The sequence below is a fragment of the Diceros bicornis genome, chromosome 27 (genome assembly GCF_020826845.1).
Source record: "Diceros bicornis minor isolate mBicDic1 chromosome 27, mDicBic1.mat.cur, whole genome shotgun sequence".
Lineage (NCBI taxonomy): Eukaryota > Metazoa > Chordata > Mammalia > Perissodactyla > Rhinocerotidae > Diceros > Diceros bicornis.
Window position 1 is genome coordinate 36,619,340 of NC_080766.1, and position 16,895 is coordinate 36,636,234.

A 16,895-nucleotide genomic window follows, 5' to 3' on the forward strand; every position below is an offset into this window, starting at 1 on the left:
AAATGTCATTAATGAATTTTATGAAAAAGGGAACACTGCTAATTTTGAAATCAAGAGTCAGGAAAAAAAGTAAGAGAAATGTTCAGATTTTAATTTTGTGTTGAACTTTTCATCTATCCACCTTGAGTTATTCCATTCATTTCCTTCAGAGTTTCTTACAACTTGGAGGCAGGCACAGAAGAGCATATTTTAGCATGTTTAGCATGCAAAATTTGGTCAGGATTCTAAAGTATCTGAACTTTCATGCATTAAGAATTGAAAACACATTTAGATAAATGCTGATTGTTTCAGGTCAGTTTTGAAAAAAGTACTATGCTTGTCTTCTCTAAGTGTTGGTATTTGCGATTTTTTCCTTGTCAAACTTAGAACAGTCTCTTTTGTTTATATTAGAATTTGCTTGTTTTTGGCTAAATAAAATTTATTGGTGCTTTTTAAATTATAATAGCAATATAGGTACTTGACAGAAGAGTCAAGAAATATAGTCCTTTTGGTACATACATACATTTAAAAAAATTAAAATGAGATCATACCATACCTGCTGTTTTGTAGCTTGTGTCACTTAGCATATTAACATGTGTATAGGTCAATAGATTGTTTTCTGCAAATCATTTTTACTGGCTATAGTATATTGAGTTTATTTTTAATAAAAAGTAGTCAAATATTAACTAATACAGCTTTATAGTCTATATTTATTGTTTTGAAGAGTTAATGGGTCCTTTATCAAAGCAAGGTGGTGGTAGCTTTCTTTTTATTTATTTATTTTTTTAAGGTGGTGTTTTTTTTTTTTTTATGCTGAGGAAGATTTGCCCTGAGCTAACATCTGTTGCCAATCTTCCTCTTTTTGCTTGAGGAAGATTGGCCCTGAGCTAACATCTGTGCCAGTCTTCCTCTACTTTATCTGTGGGTTGCTGCCACAGCATGGCTGACGAGTGGTGTAGGTCTGCACCCGGGATCCGAACCAGTGAACCTGACCTGGGCCACTGAAGGGGAGTGTGCCGTACTTAACCACTACACCACGGGGCCGGCCCCAGTAGCTTTCTTTTTAAATACGTGCATAAGTAATGGTGAACAAATTGGTAGATAATTATTTGGAAAGGAAAAATATTGTTGTGTGTCTTTGCAGGCTTACTGCAGTATATTATATCTAAAGCCGAGAATGCAGATCATCTTACGTGGACAGAAAGTGAAGACACAGCTGGTGTCGAAGAGTCTTGCCTACATCGAACGTGATGTTTACCGACCCAAATTTTTAGTATCCTTTATTTTCCTTTTTATGATGCCATATAAAGCTAAATCAATCAAGGGTATTGCCCTTCCCCCTTTCTCCTTTTATCCTGATATGGATTCTAATCCTCTCCAACTTTGCCCTTTTTTGATGCACTTTTGGACTCAAATAAATAATGAAATAGAAATGATTTGAAGGGAGTGAGGTGGTGTGTTCAGAATTTTCCTTAACACTTAAGACTAAAACGGTGAGAATTACTTTTGGATTCAACTGCAGAAATAAAGATCATTATGGGATAATGATGTATCACAGAAATAGACTCATCAAAGCTTATGAAAAAGTTGGATGTCAGTTAAGGGTAAGCTTTATATCTGCAAATGTCTATATCTTTTGTAAAAGTTAGAATAACTTGCTTTTGGGTCAGATGTGAAATAATGTGCCTTTTGCCCAGTGAATTCTTTTTTTTTTTTTTTTTCCTGTGAGGAGGACTAGTCCGGAGCTAACATCCGATGCCAGTCCTCCCCTCCCTTTTTTTTTTCTTGAAGAAGAGTGGCCCTGACCTAACATCCGTGCCCATCTTCCTCTGCTTTATATGGGACGCTGCCACAGCACGGCTTACCAAGCGGTGCGTCGGTGCGTGCCCGGGATCCGAAACTGCAAACCCCAGGCCACCGAAGCAGAGCGCACACAGTTAACCACTTGCGCCACCAGGCCGGCCCCTGCCTAATGACTTTTAAATGTCAGTGTTTTTAATAACATTGGCATGGCACTTGAACTTAGAATACTTTTATATTTATTTCTCATTTGCTCCTAAATAATCTTAGGAGAGGGACAGAATTTATTTTCTCTCTGTTTTACAAATGAGGAAATTGGGGCTAATAATTAGTTGAGTAACTTGCTTTGGCCTAACAGAAAGTATGGATATCAGGCACAGATGCAGATCTTTTGACTGCATTTGGATATGGATCCCTGATTATTTTATGCTGGAATGAAATTGGTTGTTTTTAATTAGTGCTGACTCAGTAGCCCGAAAAACAGTATCTCATAGGTAATTGACTTTTTTGGAGTTAGTTCCTAAGTATATTAGAACCTTTCTCCTGCACCACTTCTATTATTGTGGAATTCAATTTAGGATGGTGAACATGGCCCACCATGTCAATCTGTTTATCCTTTACGTGTTTTCACAGGTTTTTTTGGTGTGTGTATGTTAAGAATTCAGTGGTACAAATTCTGAAAATCACCTTTGTTAAAAGTTTTAAGTCTAGGCATATTTTGGTTTTTAATTCTATGATTTTCATTTTTTATTCATCTTGTTTCATTTTAAATTTTTTGTAGAATGATGTGAGCTCTACACAGTATAATAGGGTGGGTTTATCTTGAATATTATTCAACAGGGGTTGTAACTCTATTACATATTTTACGTGGAATGAGCGCAGAATATAGCATTTTTGCAAAAGTAAATGAAGTTTGTTGAGCTTTTTGTAACCACTAATTTTAGTCAAAAATAATAAATCTGGCAACCATGATATGAGGTATTAGTAACTTTTATTTAAAATGCTAATTTTCATTTATAATTGGAATTGTAATTGTCACCAGAAATATTCTATAATTTAAAGAATATACTTCAATACCAGTGAATTTCACTGGTAGTTGGAAATGCATTTTTGGTAATAGGCCTTATTTCTCAAGTGCTTTGGAATTCAAAAGAAATAATGTATCTGTTACAGAAAGTAAATTGTTTTTTTCTTTTATTATTTACTAATCTGGCTTGAGTAAGATACATAGCCCATTTTTCCAACCTAGTTAAATTTGCATTGTGTATAATTTCTGGTTAAGCTTGACCTTATGAAAAATAGGCTTTTACAGCCAACTTTTAATGTTTTTTTTAACCAGATGATGGACTGGGCCTAGTATTTGCATTCTGTGGATTCAGCAGATATTTATTAAATAGGTGTCAGATACCTGATATGATTTGCCATGCTAGATGCTCAACATATAAAGATGATAAGATAGAGAGCATGCCCTCAGGGGAATGTAGCACATCCTTGGAGCATTAGAAAATGCTTCTTTGAGAAAGTGGTGATTGAGATGAGTCTCAGTTTATTGTACTGTGTTGGAAAGTCTGGCAAGGGCTTTCCAGGCAGACAAAAAAATATTTGCAAAGGAAGAGAAAGAGGCTTCCAAGAATATGACATCATGAAGGGAGTAATTTGCTCTGCCGGGACCAGATGGTAAGTGGGAAACAGTATTGGAAGAGAAATGGAAAGATGAGATGAGGCTGGAAAGAAGGTGAACAAGAGGGCCGGCCCAGTGGCGCAGGCGGTTAAGTGCTCGCGCTCCACTTGGGCGGCCTGGGGTTCGCAGATTTGGAACCCCGGGTGGGAACTGATGCACCGCTTGATAAGCCATGCTGTGGCAGCGTCCTGTATAAAGTAGAGGGAGATGGGCGTGGATGTTAGCTCAGGGCCACTCTTCCTCAAGAAAAAAGGGGAGGATTGCCATCAAATGTTAGCTCAGGGCTAGTCCTCACAAAAAGAAAAAAGGGAACAAGAACTACAAATTGAAGGATACTGTGGTTTACACATGGTATGAGGTGAGGAACCACTGAGGGGTTTCAATAGAGTAGGATTATGATTAGATTTGCATGGTTTTATCTATAGCTGTATTTATGAAAATTTTCATTTCAAAGTTACATGTTCTTTCACTTTTTCTCCTTGTATGTAGACTCAGAAGTAAGCTACAGTTATAAACAAAATACACTTGTTAATCAGACGTGTATGATCAGAATATGACTCATAAACTTTGAGTTCAGTATTTTAGCTAGCAGCATTTAAAAAATAACTTTAATTCAGCTGACTTAGGTTTTTATTTCATCGCCATTAGCATCTGGATGTGTAACTTGGGATAAATGACTTTAATTTTTATCTAGCAAACGTATAGAATATTATGTGCCAGAGCCTTTGCGCTAGGCACTGTGGATATAGAAATGAGTTAGTTGTGGTTTCTACTATCTAAGAAGTTGTATCCCAGTAGGGGTGGTCTTTTTTCCCTTGTATAAAATTGGGGATGCTAATACTTGTCGACATGATTTCTTGACAACAGTGTAAGTGGTTTTGGAGGAAGGCTCTAATATATTTAGGAATTAATTCCTAGAAAAGTAAATTATCTACTAGACACTTTTTCAATCTAAATTTTATGGGAATCATGAAATAAAATATAGGAAAATATTTCATACAAATTGTAAATCTTTGTGGAAGGGTAATTATTTTGAACATAATGTCTTATGCTTTTAAAATGCCAATTTCATTTTATTTTTCAGGCAAACAACATGGGTGTTGGAGTAGTGGGAATTATAGAGTGTAATTTCCTAAAGCCAACTCATAATAAACAAGATTTTGACTATACTAATGAGTATAGGTATGTTACCTGTTTAAATTATTGACTTTTTACAGTTTATTTTGGAAATACTTACATAACTTGTTCTAGGCTGAATTTTTTTCTTTCTTGTGGATGCTTTTACAGTATAGAACTTTAAGAAAATGAGTAGATGAGAGGCTTTCACAGAAAACACATTTAACCATCTTCTTCCATCCTAGGAATTATATTCTACTCCATCACAGGTAGAAATACATTCTCCTCTGTCTTTACTGATGAAGTAGTTCTGAGATTCATAGAAAATAGAAGTTCCTGCTTTCTTGGAATCAACACTTTTTGTGTAATCATATAGTCCTGAAACGCTGTGCTTAGATGGGAACTTAATACTCATACATTTTAAGAGTGGTTAGAAGCCATAGACTAAATATGACCATCAATTTTACTTGTAAATTTAGGAAGCACAAACAGTTATTCCTAATGAGCATATATGATGGAGTAGAAAGCAAACGTCATATAAATATTTGTGATAAAGACAAAGATAAATGCCGTAGGCCTTCTCGTCAAGTAAGGAACAAGTAAAACAAAGTGGAAGGAAGGAAATAATACAGAGCAAAGCCAGCAAATTGGGAAACACATAACACGTACAATAGAGAAAATAAATATATCTTTCAGAATTCAGTCCTGAAACAGAAGCTCCCCCTGTTATTTGAACAGGGATATAAGGAATTGGTAACTAGAATCCTAGAAGGTGTTACTAAAAGGGTAAAAGAAGACAGTCAGTATCCAGAACTAGCAGGTGTAAAAGTGCAGCTATTACCTCTGGGTTGAAAAAGAGTAGACAATAAAGGAACCAGGAGTAGGTCCCCCCACCTCTGAAGTCTGAGATTCAGATCTCTTTGTAGAGGTCATGACAGATACAGGAACAAGCTACCTGCCATAGCAAGTAACTTGCCAGAGGACCTGACCAGTGCTGCTCTGTGACATTGCCTACTGTTGCCAGAGGATGTGGGTGGGCTGGAGCTGGTTTATAGAGACCTGTCTTTGCCCCAGGATCTCGGCACCCTGGAACTGGTACTGGAGGGCAGAGCATGGCCTGAAGGCACAGCTGTAGCTCCTCAGGGAGGCCACTGGGCTCCAGCCAAATAATAATAATGGAATACCAGAACCTGAAGGACAAGTGTCTTGCTGCTATCACCTGGCACGTTCATTGCCTTGTTAACCCAGTTTAATATTCCTCAGGCTGGCAAAGGATAAATGTTTACAGGATGAAACTCCAGTATCACAAAACTGAGCAAAGAGGACTGGATTTAGAGCTGAGAGACAATAAATTGATAACTGACAATCAAAAATCCAAAGTTTGTTCTTGGATAAGATTAATAAAGTCGATAAGCATCTTGCAAGACTAAGGAGAAAACAGAAATCGTCAATATCAAATGAAAAGGAGGACGTTACTAAAGATCTACAGATGCAAAAACAGTAAAGGGATAGCATGAACAGTATTTCGCCATTTTGGATCATATGGACACATTCCTTTGAAATTGAATCGATTTTTAGAAGACTTACCACATTAGATTTGACATTTAAGGAAGAAGTGGTACCTTCTTAAACTCTTTAAAGGTTTTATGAGGCCATATAACTCTGGTAGTGAACTCATGAGTACATTACAAGAAAGGAAATTTATGTCAATCTCCCATGATCAAGATGTAAAAGTCTTAATTAAAATAATAGCAATACCGTCCAGTGACGTGTGAAAAGAATAATACGTTAAAACCAAGTGGATTGTATTATAAGATGGCAGGAGTGGTTTTAATATTCAAAAAACCAATGTTAATCATCACATTGATGTTAAAAAAGAAAACTCTTGGCCATTTTCATAGGTACAGAAAAAGTGCTTGATAATCACAGCAGGCATTTATGATTTTGAAAACAAGGGAACATTTACAAAACCATTAGTAGAAGAACATGTTAACAAAAAAGGTATTTATAAAAAACAGCAAGCATCATTCCTAATGGTGAGCTATTGATAGCTTTCCCCTAGGAGTGAGAATGAGATGAGAATATCAGCTACTCACCATTATTCTTGAGGAAGTAAACAGTGCAATAAGGCAAGAAAAAGAAATGAAAGTTATAAGAGTTGGAAAGGAAAAAGTAAAACTTTTTTGTAGATGACAGTATTAAGTATATAAAGTCCAGAATAATCTGCAAGGTTTGAATTGATAAGGAACAAGTAACATGTATTCTAAGGTTGCTGGATAAGAAGTATTCAGAAATCAATTGTATTTCTGTATATCAGCAACAACAATAAAAAGCAACGTGAAATTTTTAAAAAATCATTTAAAATAGCATCAAAAAAATAAATACTTTGAAGTAAATAAAATATGCAAAGACCTCAGCACACTGAAAACTACAAAACATTGTGGAGTGAAGTTTAAGACCTAAATAAGTAGGTATGCTGGATTTAAGAATTAGAAAGCTATTAGAAAATTTCAGTTTTCCTCCAAAATAATTAAATACAATTCCTATTAAAAAAACAATCCCAGCAGGTGTGTGTGTTGATATTAATAGGCTTATTCTAAACTTTATGTGGAAACCCAAAAGACCAAAGATAGTTAAGACAATCATTAAATAACAATAAAGCACGAGGACTTACTGTAACTCATGAAAGTGTGATATTAGTGAAAGAATAGACAGTCTAGTGAAATAGAGATGCCAAAAAAAACCCCCACTTTTTATACATATAGTCACCTGATTTATGACAAAGGTTACATTATAATGTACTAGGAAAAGGATCATCTTTCCAAAAATGCTTTGTCAATTGGCTATCTGTATGGATAAAATGAACTTTTAACTCCTACCTCTCAAATGAAGCAAAAAATCAATTCCCAGATGGATATTAGACTTAAATGAGAAAGGCAAAGACAGAAAATGGAAACAAATATTTTCATAACCTTTAGTTAGGCATGTTTTTAAAACAAAGTGCAAAAAGTATTGATCATAATGGGAAAAAATGGAAAAAGTATCTGAAAGGAGTAAGACAGCAAATGTTAGCAAGATGTAGGGCAGTTGGAGCTCTCATACATTGCTGGTGGGTGCAAAAATTGTTCATCATTTTTGAAAACTTAGACTGTATCAAGTAAAGCTGAACATCAGTGCTCACCCCTGTGACCCTGCAGTTCCACTCCTGGGTCTGTTCTCAGCAGAAATGGGTATAGTCTCATGGACTGATGAGTAGATGGGAAAAAGATGAGGAATTGAAAAAGCGATATGAAGGGAGAGTGTGTTTGGGAGGGAAGATGCATTCTCATTTGGATGCTTACATGTTATGTGATAGTGGGGCTTCCTGGTGGAGAAAAATAGTGGGAGATAATGAGTAGAGATAGATAAGTCTAATATTAATCTGTCAGTAGAGAATTTGAAGTCCTGATTTTTAAAAGCTTTATATTAAATTTAAGATGTTAACACTGACTATGCTTTGTGTGTGGCACACTAGGTGCTTAACTCATTAACAGGTGATTACTCAATTGTGGCCTTAGTCTTATTTATCTCAATAGGTCCTGTTGATTTGCTTTTTCTTCACATCTTATTGTGAGAGAAGTGAAAGTCTTAATTGTGGGACAGAATCTGTTTTGAAGTATACTTGCTGGTAATGATCGTATACTTTCATAAACCAAAAGCTTGAGTTCTCATTTGAACTGAAGCTTGTAAGTTTATCAGTTGGGGTTGAAATTCAAAGAGCCTGTGGTTCTCTCAGTAACTGGTCTACAACATACTTTCTCAACAGAGGACCCAAAGTATTACTGTTTTGTGTCTTATTTCCTAGATGATCCTGGCTCTGCTCTAGGAGTTTAGGAAGGTCTTTATAGAAAATTGCCATTACTTTGAGTGTTCTTCTTTAACTGTACCTTTTGGAGTCCCCCTCACCCCACTACATCCCACCCCAGTGTCGACATGATTATTACTTAGGTTGTTTATACTTGCTTCTGTGTTTGACAAAGATTTAATCTTGATCTGTTTTTTTTCTTAAATTGACTTTATAATTTTCTTTTTTTAAGACTTACAATAGCAGCACTAGGAGAAAAGCTGAATGATTACTGGAATGAAATGAAAGTGAAGAAAAATGCAGAATATCCTCTAAATTTGCCAGTTGAAGATATACAGTAAGTACATTAACAAATGATCAACCGTCTCTAGTATCAAGATGTGATATTGGAGAGTATAGTGATTGTACAGTGTTCTCAACTTTTTGACTATAACCCATGGTAAGAAATAAATTCTGCAACTCAAATCAGCATGGTGTAAAAAGAACGAATGAATATATGCATTTATACATAGACAACAAAAGATTCTTGAAACAGTATTTATCCATATGTTGTGTGTTGATATCATTTATTTTGTTTAAAAAATGCAAATCTTGACCCATTAAATTGCTTTATGATCCACTAATGGGTTGCATCTCATAGTTTGAAAAACCCTGGTCTTGTGTAATGGTTATTAGGATCATGAGTCTAAAGCCAGACTTGAGTTTAGATTCTAGTCCTGCTGCTTAGGTAGCTTTGTGACATTGAACATGTTACTTGGCCTTGTAAAAGCTTCCTTTAACTCATTTGTAAAATGCAAACATTAATAGCACTTAAACTCCTAGAGTTGTAAGAATTAAATGATGCCTGCCAAGCACTCAGTAACACATAGCACATAGTAACAGTCCTATGAATGAATGAGTAATAACTTTGTGTACTGATGGAAAGATGTCAATGATATATAATGAGAAACAAAAAAGATGTAACTCAGTGTATTAATTTCTCATTGTGTTTTTTTAATTGTCCGTAGACACATGCATAATTCTGTAAGTATAGAAAATTTCTGCCAGGATTTAAAAAATTAACAGTGGTAACCTCCTTAAACAAGGGGTTTATATTTACTTTATAAATTTCTGGATTGTTTGAAGTTTTATATCTAACTATAAATGCATTTTTTTAAAACTAAATTTAGAAAGTTAGTGGCATTAAGGTGAAGTCTTCAAATGTTAAATGAGTCTACATAAATTTTTTATAGGATTATAATTTTTAAATGATAAAAATATGAATGCATTTTATAAACTAAAAAAATGCAAATTTTAGTTATTCAGAGGATATAGTAGAGGATAAAAGTATAATACAATTATAAAAAATTACTTTCTGTACTTGAATAGTTTATTGTGCTAATCAGTATACTAGATTTGACATTGCAGATGCTAACTTAATATAAATTTCAAAGCAAGGCATTTAGAATATTTTCTTAAGTTGTTTGAGTTTTTATTATTATAGAACAAATTTAGTAGTATGCTGTTAAACAAGACATTTAGTTGCTTTGTTTAAATTGGCCTATCTCCTTTAACCTCTGAAGGTAACCCAATTGTTGTTTTTAAAAATCTCACTTGCTGGACAACAATAATAGTTATGTCACAGACTTTTCAGAGATAGAATTAAATCATAGGGGCATTTTGTGGTGTAAATGATGTAGAAAGTCTAATGAAGTGTACTTAGCATCCATATTTCCATGCTAATATTTTGTTGTTGTTTTGTCACAGGAAACGTCCTGATCAGACATGGGTTCAGTGTGATTCCTGTCTAAAGTGGAGAAAATTACCAGATGGGATAGATCAACTTCCAGAAAAATGGTATTGCTCCAATAACCCTGACCCACAGTTCAGGTACCATATAGTTGGTAGTACCCTTTTTGGAAAGGCAGAAAGTGCTGTTCAAGATTTATGAATAGGCGCTGGTGACGTATTATTCCCATGTGATTTTTCTGACTAGAAATTGTGATGTTCCCGAAGAACCTGAAGATGAGGATTTGGTGCATCCCACTTATGAAAAAACCTACAAAAAGAAGTGAGTTTTGTGTTAATGTATGGTGCGAAAATAATGCCCAAATCATCAACAGTGGTGTGTCTGCAGCATTCATTGATGCTTCTCCAAGATAAAGCTAGTGCAGCCAGAAAAGATGATTACCCCAAAAGATTTTGATGTGGAGTGCATAATATCAAGTGCTTTTTTTTTTTTTTTGAGTTTATGCTGTGGACACCTGCTGTTTATTGTTGTCCTATCTACATGATAGTTTGCATACAAAATAGTTTGTCTTTTGGGGCCACACACAGATGAATCATAATACTAACCTTTATGAGTTATAGTCTAATAGGGTAGGTGAGACTCGAGTATGTTACATGGGTATATAGAAGTTGATGAGTATCATAAAAGGCATGATCCAGTCTTGTTAGGAAGCCCATAAGGAGAGGTTACTTCTGGCTGGAGATGGGGGGCCAGAAATGGATCAGGAAAATTCATGAAGGACATTTTTGTAATAGACTTTGAAGGACGGATAGGATGATGTACAGGGAATAAGGATTTGTTCAGGTTAACTAGGGTAAATATGTGAATGGGCATAATGGAAAATAGAAGTGGGATGGAGAAGCTGGATAATGAATGTTAGTCAGCCATGGTGAACTTTAGACTAATGTACTACACAGAGAAAGAAGGCTGAGTTCACTAAGAACTTCCAAGTGGTTTTGAATTTTAGTGCACTTTTTGAAGATAAATCCAGCAGCAAGATTGGAAGTGGAGAAACCAGTTAGAAGCCTGTGTGATCTTCCCATTCAGAGGTCTTGAGAACAATGCTAGAGGGGATGGAAAGCTTGAGGCAGACATATTAGAATGTTACTGAGATAAGAGGTGAAAAGTATTCCCCTGCCTAAGGGCTTTACCATTGAGGAGAATGAAATTGAAGCAAAGGTCAGTACATATCTGAGTGTACACTGAAAGGCAAGTATGTCACTGGAAAACAGAATTGAAAGTGAAAGGCAAGTATGTCATTGGAAAACAACTGAAAAATAATAATCAAGTAAATTTAAATATGTTCGTTTTTTTAATCTTTTTTTTTTTTAAAGAGAGAAGGAAAAATTCAGGATCAGACAGCTGGAAGTGATCCCTCAGGTAATTAAGCCTTCCATTTCATAGCTGTCTCATATCGGATAGTGGTTAGTGTAACAAATACAGAATTTTAAAGCTTAGGAGTTGCTAACAAATTGAAGTGATCTTGTTCATTCAGTTCACGTCCTCTCCCTTTCTTCTACCCCTCTTTGCCCTCCTTCCCAACCCTCACTTCCTAACCCAACAGCTTCATTCAGACTGTTCAGTTGTATTGTTTAGTTGAGCATCTTCTGAGGAAAGGCAGATGTTCTTTTAAGAATCTTATTGTTAGATAGGCAGTCTAAGGAAAAACTACCAGGAACTCCCCGGGAGCCATGTTCTAGTACTAACCTAGACCAAAGCTTTTTCTTTCTTTGTTGCCCACTCTTCCTGACCCTCCCATTTCTTTCTTAATGCCTAATGGTGTTAAGGTTTTTTCTGAGTCTATGAGCAGGTAGTTGTACTTCTTGTGGAAGAAGTTTCGGTCTGCCACAGATGTGTATGTTTGTTTAAAATTACATTGAAATGTTTTCTTGTATGAAGGCTGAGCATTTAGGGGTGATAATGGAAGTGGGGGAAGAAGAATAGTGGGCTTACTTTGGTTTTTAAAGGCAGAATCTTTATGACTTTATCTTTAATTTCTTTCTCTTAGAAAAATAAGTTTTTATTGTGTCTTGATAAGTCCTATGTATAGTACAGGGTCAGCAAATCTTTCTGTAAAAGGCCAGATAGTAAATATTTTAGTCTTTGGGGGCCATATACAATCTCTTGCATGTTCTTTGTTTTGTTATTTTGTTTACACCTTTAAAAATGTAAAACCTTTCTTAGCTCACCTACAGGCTGGATTTGGCTCATTGGCCTGTTGTTTGTTGCTCCCTGGTGTAGCACAAGGAATTTACATGGTTAGGATAGTTCTCAGTGTCTTCTGGGATAAGGGGAAAAGGGCAAATATCATCTTGGGCATGGCACATTAAAAAAAATCCTTTAAGATCAATTTTTTTTCCTCCAACAGATTAATGCTGAATTGTTGTTTCGGACAACCCCTGTGTCAAGTCAAAGCTTTTCTCCCGTGAAGGAAAGTGTTCCAAGAGGACATGTTTCAGAAGCGGCAAATACTTATGCAACAAGACTTATAAATAATCATCGAGGTTCACCCCAGTCTGAACCTGAAAGTAACAGGTCAGTGGCTAAAATGTGTTTTTCCACTTGAGGAATGAATATTAAATTTATTTGACACTGATATGGCAATAATGCACCTCTAAGAAATTATAGTTTATATGCATGTAAAAAAGTCTGAAGGACAAGTTACCTTGCTCTTATTGTCTAAACCTAGCCCCACCCCACTTATGCCACCTATTTAAATCAATTAAAAAACATTAATTGTATTCATTGTGGAACTTGATCAAATGATCACCTCTTTGAAATTCTGTATAGTAGGAAAATTCCTGCTTTTAAGATTATCAGTATCTAGAGCTAGCCCTGATGGCCTAGCAGTTCAAGTTCAGTGTGCTCCGCTTCAGAGGCCCAGGGTTCGGTTCCTGGGCGCGGAACCACATCACTCGTCTGTTGGCCATGCTGTGGCGGCGGCTCACATAGAAGAACCAGAAGAACTTATACCTATACACAACTGTGTACTGGGTCTTGAGGGAGGGGAAAGAAGAAAGAAGGAGGAAGATTAGCAACGGGTGTTAGCTTAGGGCGAATCTTCATCTGCAGAAAAAAAAAAAATGAGTTGATATCTCCAACTGTAACCAATGGACACACGTTGTCATGTTTAAAAAAACGAAAAAAGATTATCAGTATCTAAGTAAACAAAAACACGAAGCAGTTAACAGTACAACTCTATACAGTAATGTCAAGTGTAACCCATATGTTCTTTAGCATAGACCATGGCACACTGTGTATTTTGGATGAGTGGATGGAGAAGGAAGAGAGAAAGAAAGCTGTGAGTGATATGTGAATTGAACAGTTAGCTCCCTTGACTGGAATGGTCAGGGAAGGCTTTGGGATGAGCTAGTTCTCGGTTGTTTCCTGACTTTCTGAAAACAGTACTCTGCACAGGTGACCCATTCAAAGGGAATGGAATGAGTGTAGGTGAAGAAGATAGGGCGTGAGGCCAGTGAACGAGTAGATCAGACCAACTACACCTGGCGTTTGTTGTTGAAAGAGGAACATATTTCTCTGAGATGGTGGGGCCCGATTTTCTGAGAGGTTGTGTAGTCTTCATCAAATTCTCAAAGGGATTTTCTATAACTGCCTTTGTGTATATATACATCAGGGAGGGCATGTTCTAAAATAGTTTGCTGTTTATAGCCTACATTTTGGGAACTTGTTTTGGAGCTGGATTGCTACTTAACTAAGAACTAGTGTGAATTTCTTTTTTAACTAATCTTAATATTCTTGGCTTTTCTTCATAAAGATGGTTCCAGACAAAGTAAGAAAAAGTAAAATCTATAAAGTTTACAGACAAAAGATAATGGAATTTATTTTTTAAAGTGAATGCCATCCAAATGGAAGAAGAGAATAGAGAGAAAATTTTCATTAATTTTTAAAGTCTACATTTATTCTCAAATTCTTAGAGCCAACGTCTGTGGAAAGGTGGTACCTAAACTAAGTCTTGAGGAAAACAAATAGGAATTAGCCTGATAAGAGAAATGATAGGGCAATTCCCAATTAAATGATTAGCTCCATAGATCCCTAGACAGTCAGAACTTAGAAGCACTAGGTACTTCTGAAGGTAGAAAATAGGGGTGAGAACAACAGGCTTGTTTGAAAGTTTAAGAAAGAGTAGTTCCCTAGACTTCTTCCCAACCTGCAGAGTCTGGCAGCGCTGCTTCTCTTCCTCAAAAGGTAGGAAGTTTACTTTCTGGAGCAGCTTTTACTGCTCAAGATGTGAGTGAGCCAGTGTTTCGAAAACAAGGAGTAAGGGAAAGTGTAAACACTGAATGGTAAGAAATCCTGCTCCCTTCCTTCCCTTCCTGGGCTCCCAAGAGAAAAGCTGAGATGATGTTGACAGTTTGAGCACCCTTGGACTCACAAGCCCAGCCTTCACTGCTTCTAGTCAGTGTCACTCTGAAATACAAATGCTAGCCAGGATCACCAGATGTATAAACTGAAACAAAGGGAGTAGAAGAAACCATGTGAAACTTTTTGGGAGGTGAGTAGATGTTGAACAGGTAAATCTCTTAGAAAAAAAGATAAACAGTTGGAAGATAGAAAAAAGAAGAGAGAAAGTACAGGAGGACCCATATCTGAATAAGGGAATTTCAGATGGGAAATCAGAGGAAGCCAAAGGGAGGAAATCATATAACAAAGATTTAATTTTAATTAAACATTAAGATTAAACAAACATATTTAATTTCCACTAAATACACAGCATAATGTCTGGAAAAAGATCCATTCTAAGAAACATCATCATGAAATTTTAGAACACCAGGGAAAAGAGATTTTTTTTTTTCAGAGAGGAAAAACACAGGTTACCTGCAAAAGATCAGGAATCAGAATGGCAGAAACACTGAATGGTAGATGACAATGATGCTTTTCAAGTTTTGAGAAAGTAATTTCCAGCCTGCAGGTTGATATAAAAACCAAGCCAGCAGTAAACTTGAGAGGTGAATAAAGATATTTTCATCATGCAAAATTTTACATGTTTTATGTTCTGTGTACCCTTTCTCAAGATTTTATTGGAAGATTGTGCCCCCTTGATAAGAGAGAGTAAGCCCCAAAAGAGGGAAATCTTTCTTGAGATCAAGGAAATGTGAGGTTGTAACACATAAGCCCCAAATACCAAATAGCAAACCAGATATCAGTACAAATATCCCTCTAAGTGGGGGCAAAAAGTAATCAATTGGTGATAAATTCACAGAAAACTTAACAGATGAAGAAAAGGAGGCAATTTTTAATGCAAGGAAAACTGTTTTACATGAAAGGATAGGCATGCTGGTTTACTTTGTGGCTCACGTTTGATCACTGTTGATAAAAATTAAGATGAGCAGACGGGAACGGCAGTGGTGTTTATTGAGCTCTAGAATACGCGGAGCAGACCTGGGGTGGGTGGTGGCATTCTCTTTTGGATATGTATACATTGAAGTGCCCAGAGGACATCAAATGAAGAGATGTTTGGCAGTATGTAGATCTGGTACTTTAAAGAGATCTCAGTAGTCTGTTTCCTCATCTGTAAAGGGAGAAAATCTCCACTTTGTTAAATCGTTGGGCAGTACTGTGTAATATATCATTTTTTTAAAATTGAGCCTGTGCATTTCTTAGAATTTCAAGATAGATTACTTCAAAGTCATCTATTTTGTCCATATCTATATTTTATAACCTTATTTTTTTTATATAAAATTTTTTACAGCCTGAAACGGAGACTTTCTACTCGTTCCTCAATTTTGAATGCAAAGAATCGAAGATTAGGTAATCAGGCATTTGAAAATTCAGCTTATAAACATGATGATGATGAAGATGTCATCATCTTAGAAGAAAACAGTACTCCCAAGCCTGCAGTAGATCACGATATTGAAATGAAATCAGAACAGAGTCACGTCGAGCAAAGCGGTGTTCAGGTCGAGCCTGTGGGTGATAATGAATCTTGTGGCCAGACTAATGCAACGGGCATCTCATCATCCAGGTGTGATCAGGGAACTACTGCTGCCACCCAGACTGAAGTGCCAGGTTTAGTTGTTAAAAAGGAAGAGACTGTTGAAGATGAGATCGATGCAAGGAATGATACAGCCGTGCTGTCATCCTGTGTGGAAGCTGAAGGCAAGACTCATGAAACCCAGGAAACCTTTGATAAATCTGCAGGTGATGCTGGATGCCAGTTAAATGAACTGAGAAGTGAGCTGCTTCTAGTCACCCAAGAAAAAGAAAATTATAAAAGACAGTGTCTTGTGTTTACTGACCAAATCAAAGTGTTACAACAGAGGATACTGGAAATGAATGACAAATACGTGAAGAAGGAAACTTGCCATCAATCTACCGAAACTGATGCTGTATTTTTACTTGAAAGTATTAATGGCAAATCTGAAAGTCCAGACCATATGGTCTCTCAGTATAGGCAAGCTTTGGAAGAAATAGAAAGGCTGAAGAAACAGTGTAGTGCTTTGCAGCATGTCAAGGCGGAATGCAGTCAGTGTTCCAGTGGTGAGAGTAAGAGTGAAGTGGACGAAATGGTTGTGCAGCTTGACGACGTATTCAGGCAGCTGGACAAATGCAGTATCGAGAGGGACCAGTATAAAAGTGAGGTGAGTTATCGTCGTTCAACATAATGGTGGCCATAGGAGTCCAGGGGCATCTAAACTTTTAAAGAGATGCCAATTGCTAGATTGGAATAAATCACTTAATAATATTTC

The 16,895-nt window shown here is 36.3% G+C and overlaps 1 protein-coding gene across 1 annotated transcript in view; it reads left to right on the forward strand.

Annotated features, from left to right (window-relative positions):
* Positions 1-16,895, forward strand: part of MORC3 (MORC family CW-type zinc finger 3) — a 40,752-nt gene that overhangs the window by 18,961 nt on the left and 4,896 nt on the right. The window contains exons 7-15 of the mRNA XM_058523073.1: positions 1,124-1,252; positions 1,464-1,583; positions 4,545-4,642; positions 8,653-8,757; positions 10,167-10,289; positions 10,396-10,470; positions 11,523-11,568; positions 12,557-12,723; positions 15,899-16,787. Coding sequence (XP_058379056.1) covers positions 1,124-1,252; positions 1,464-1,583; positions 4,545-4,642; positions 8,653-8,757; positions 10,167-10,289; positions 10,396-10,470; positions 11,523-11,568; positions 12,557-12,723; positions 15,899-16,787 — 1,752 coding nt within the window. The remainder of the gene's footprint in view (positions 1-1,123; positions 1,253-1,463; positions 1,584-4,544; positions 4,643-8,652; positions 8,758-10,166; positions 10,290-10,395; positions 10,471-11,522; positions 11,569-12,556; positions 12,724-15,898; positions 16,788-16,895) is intronic.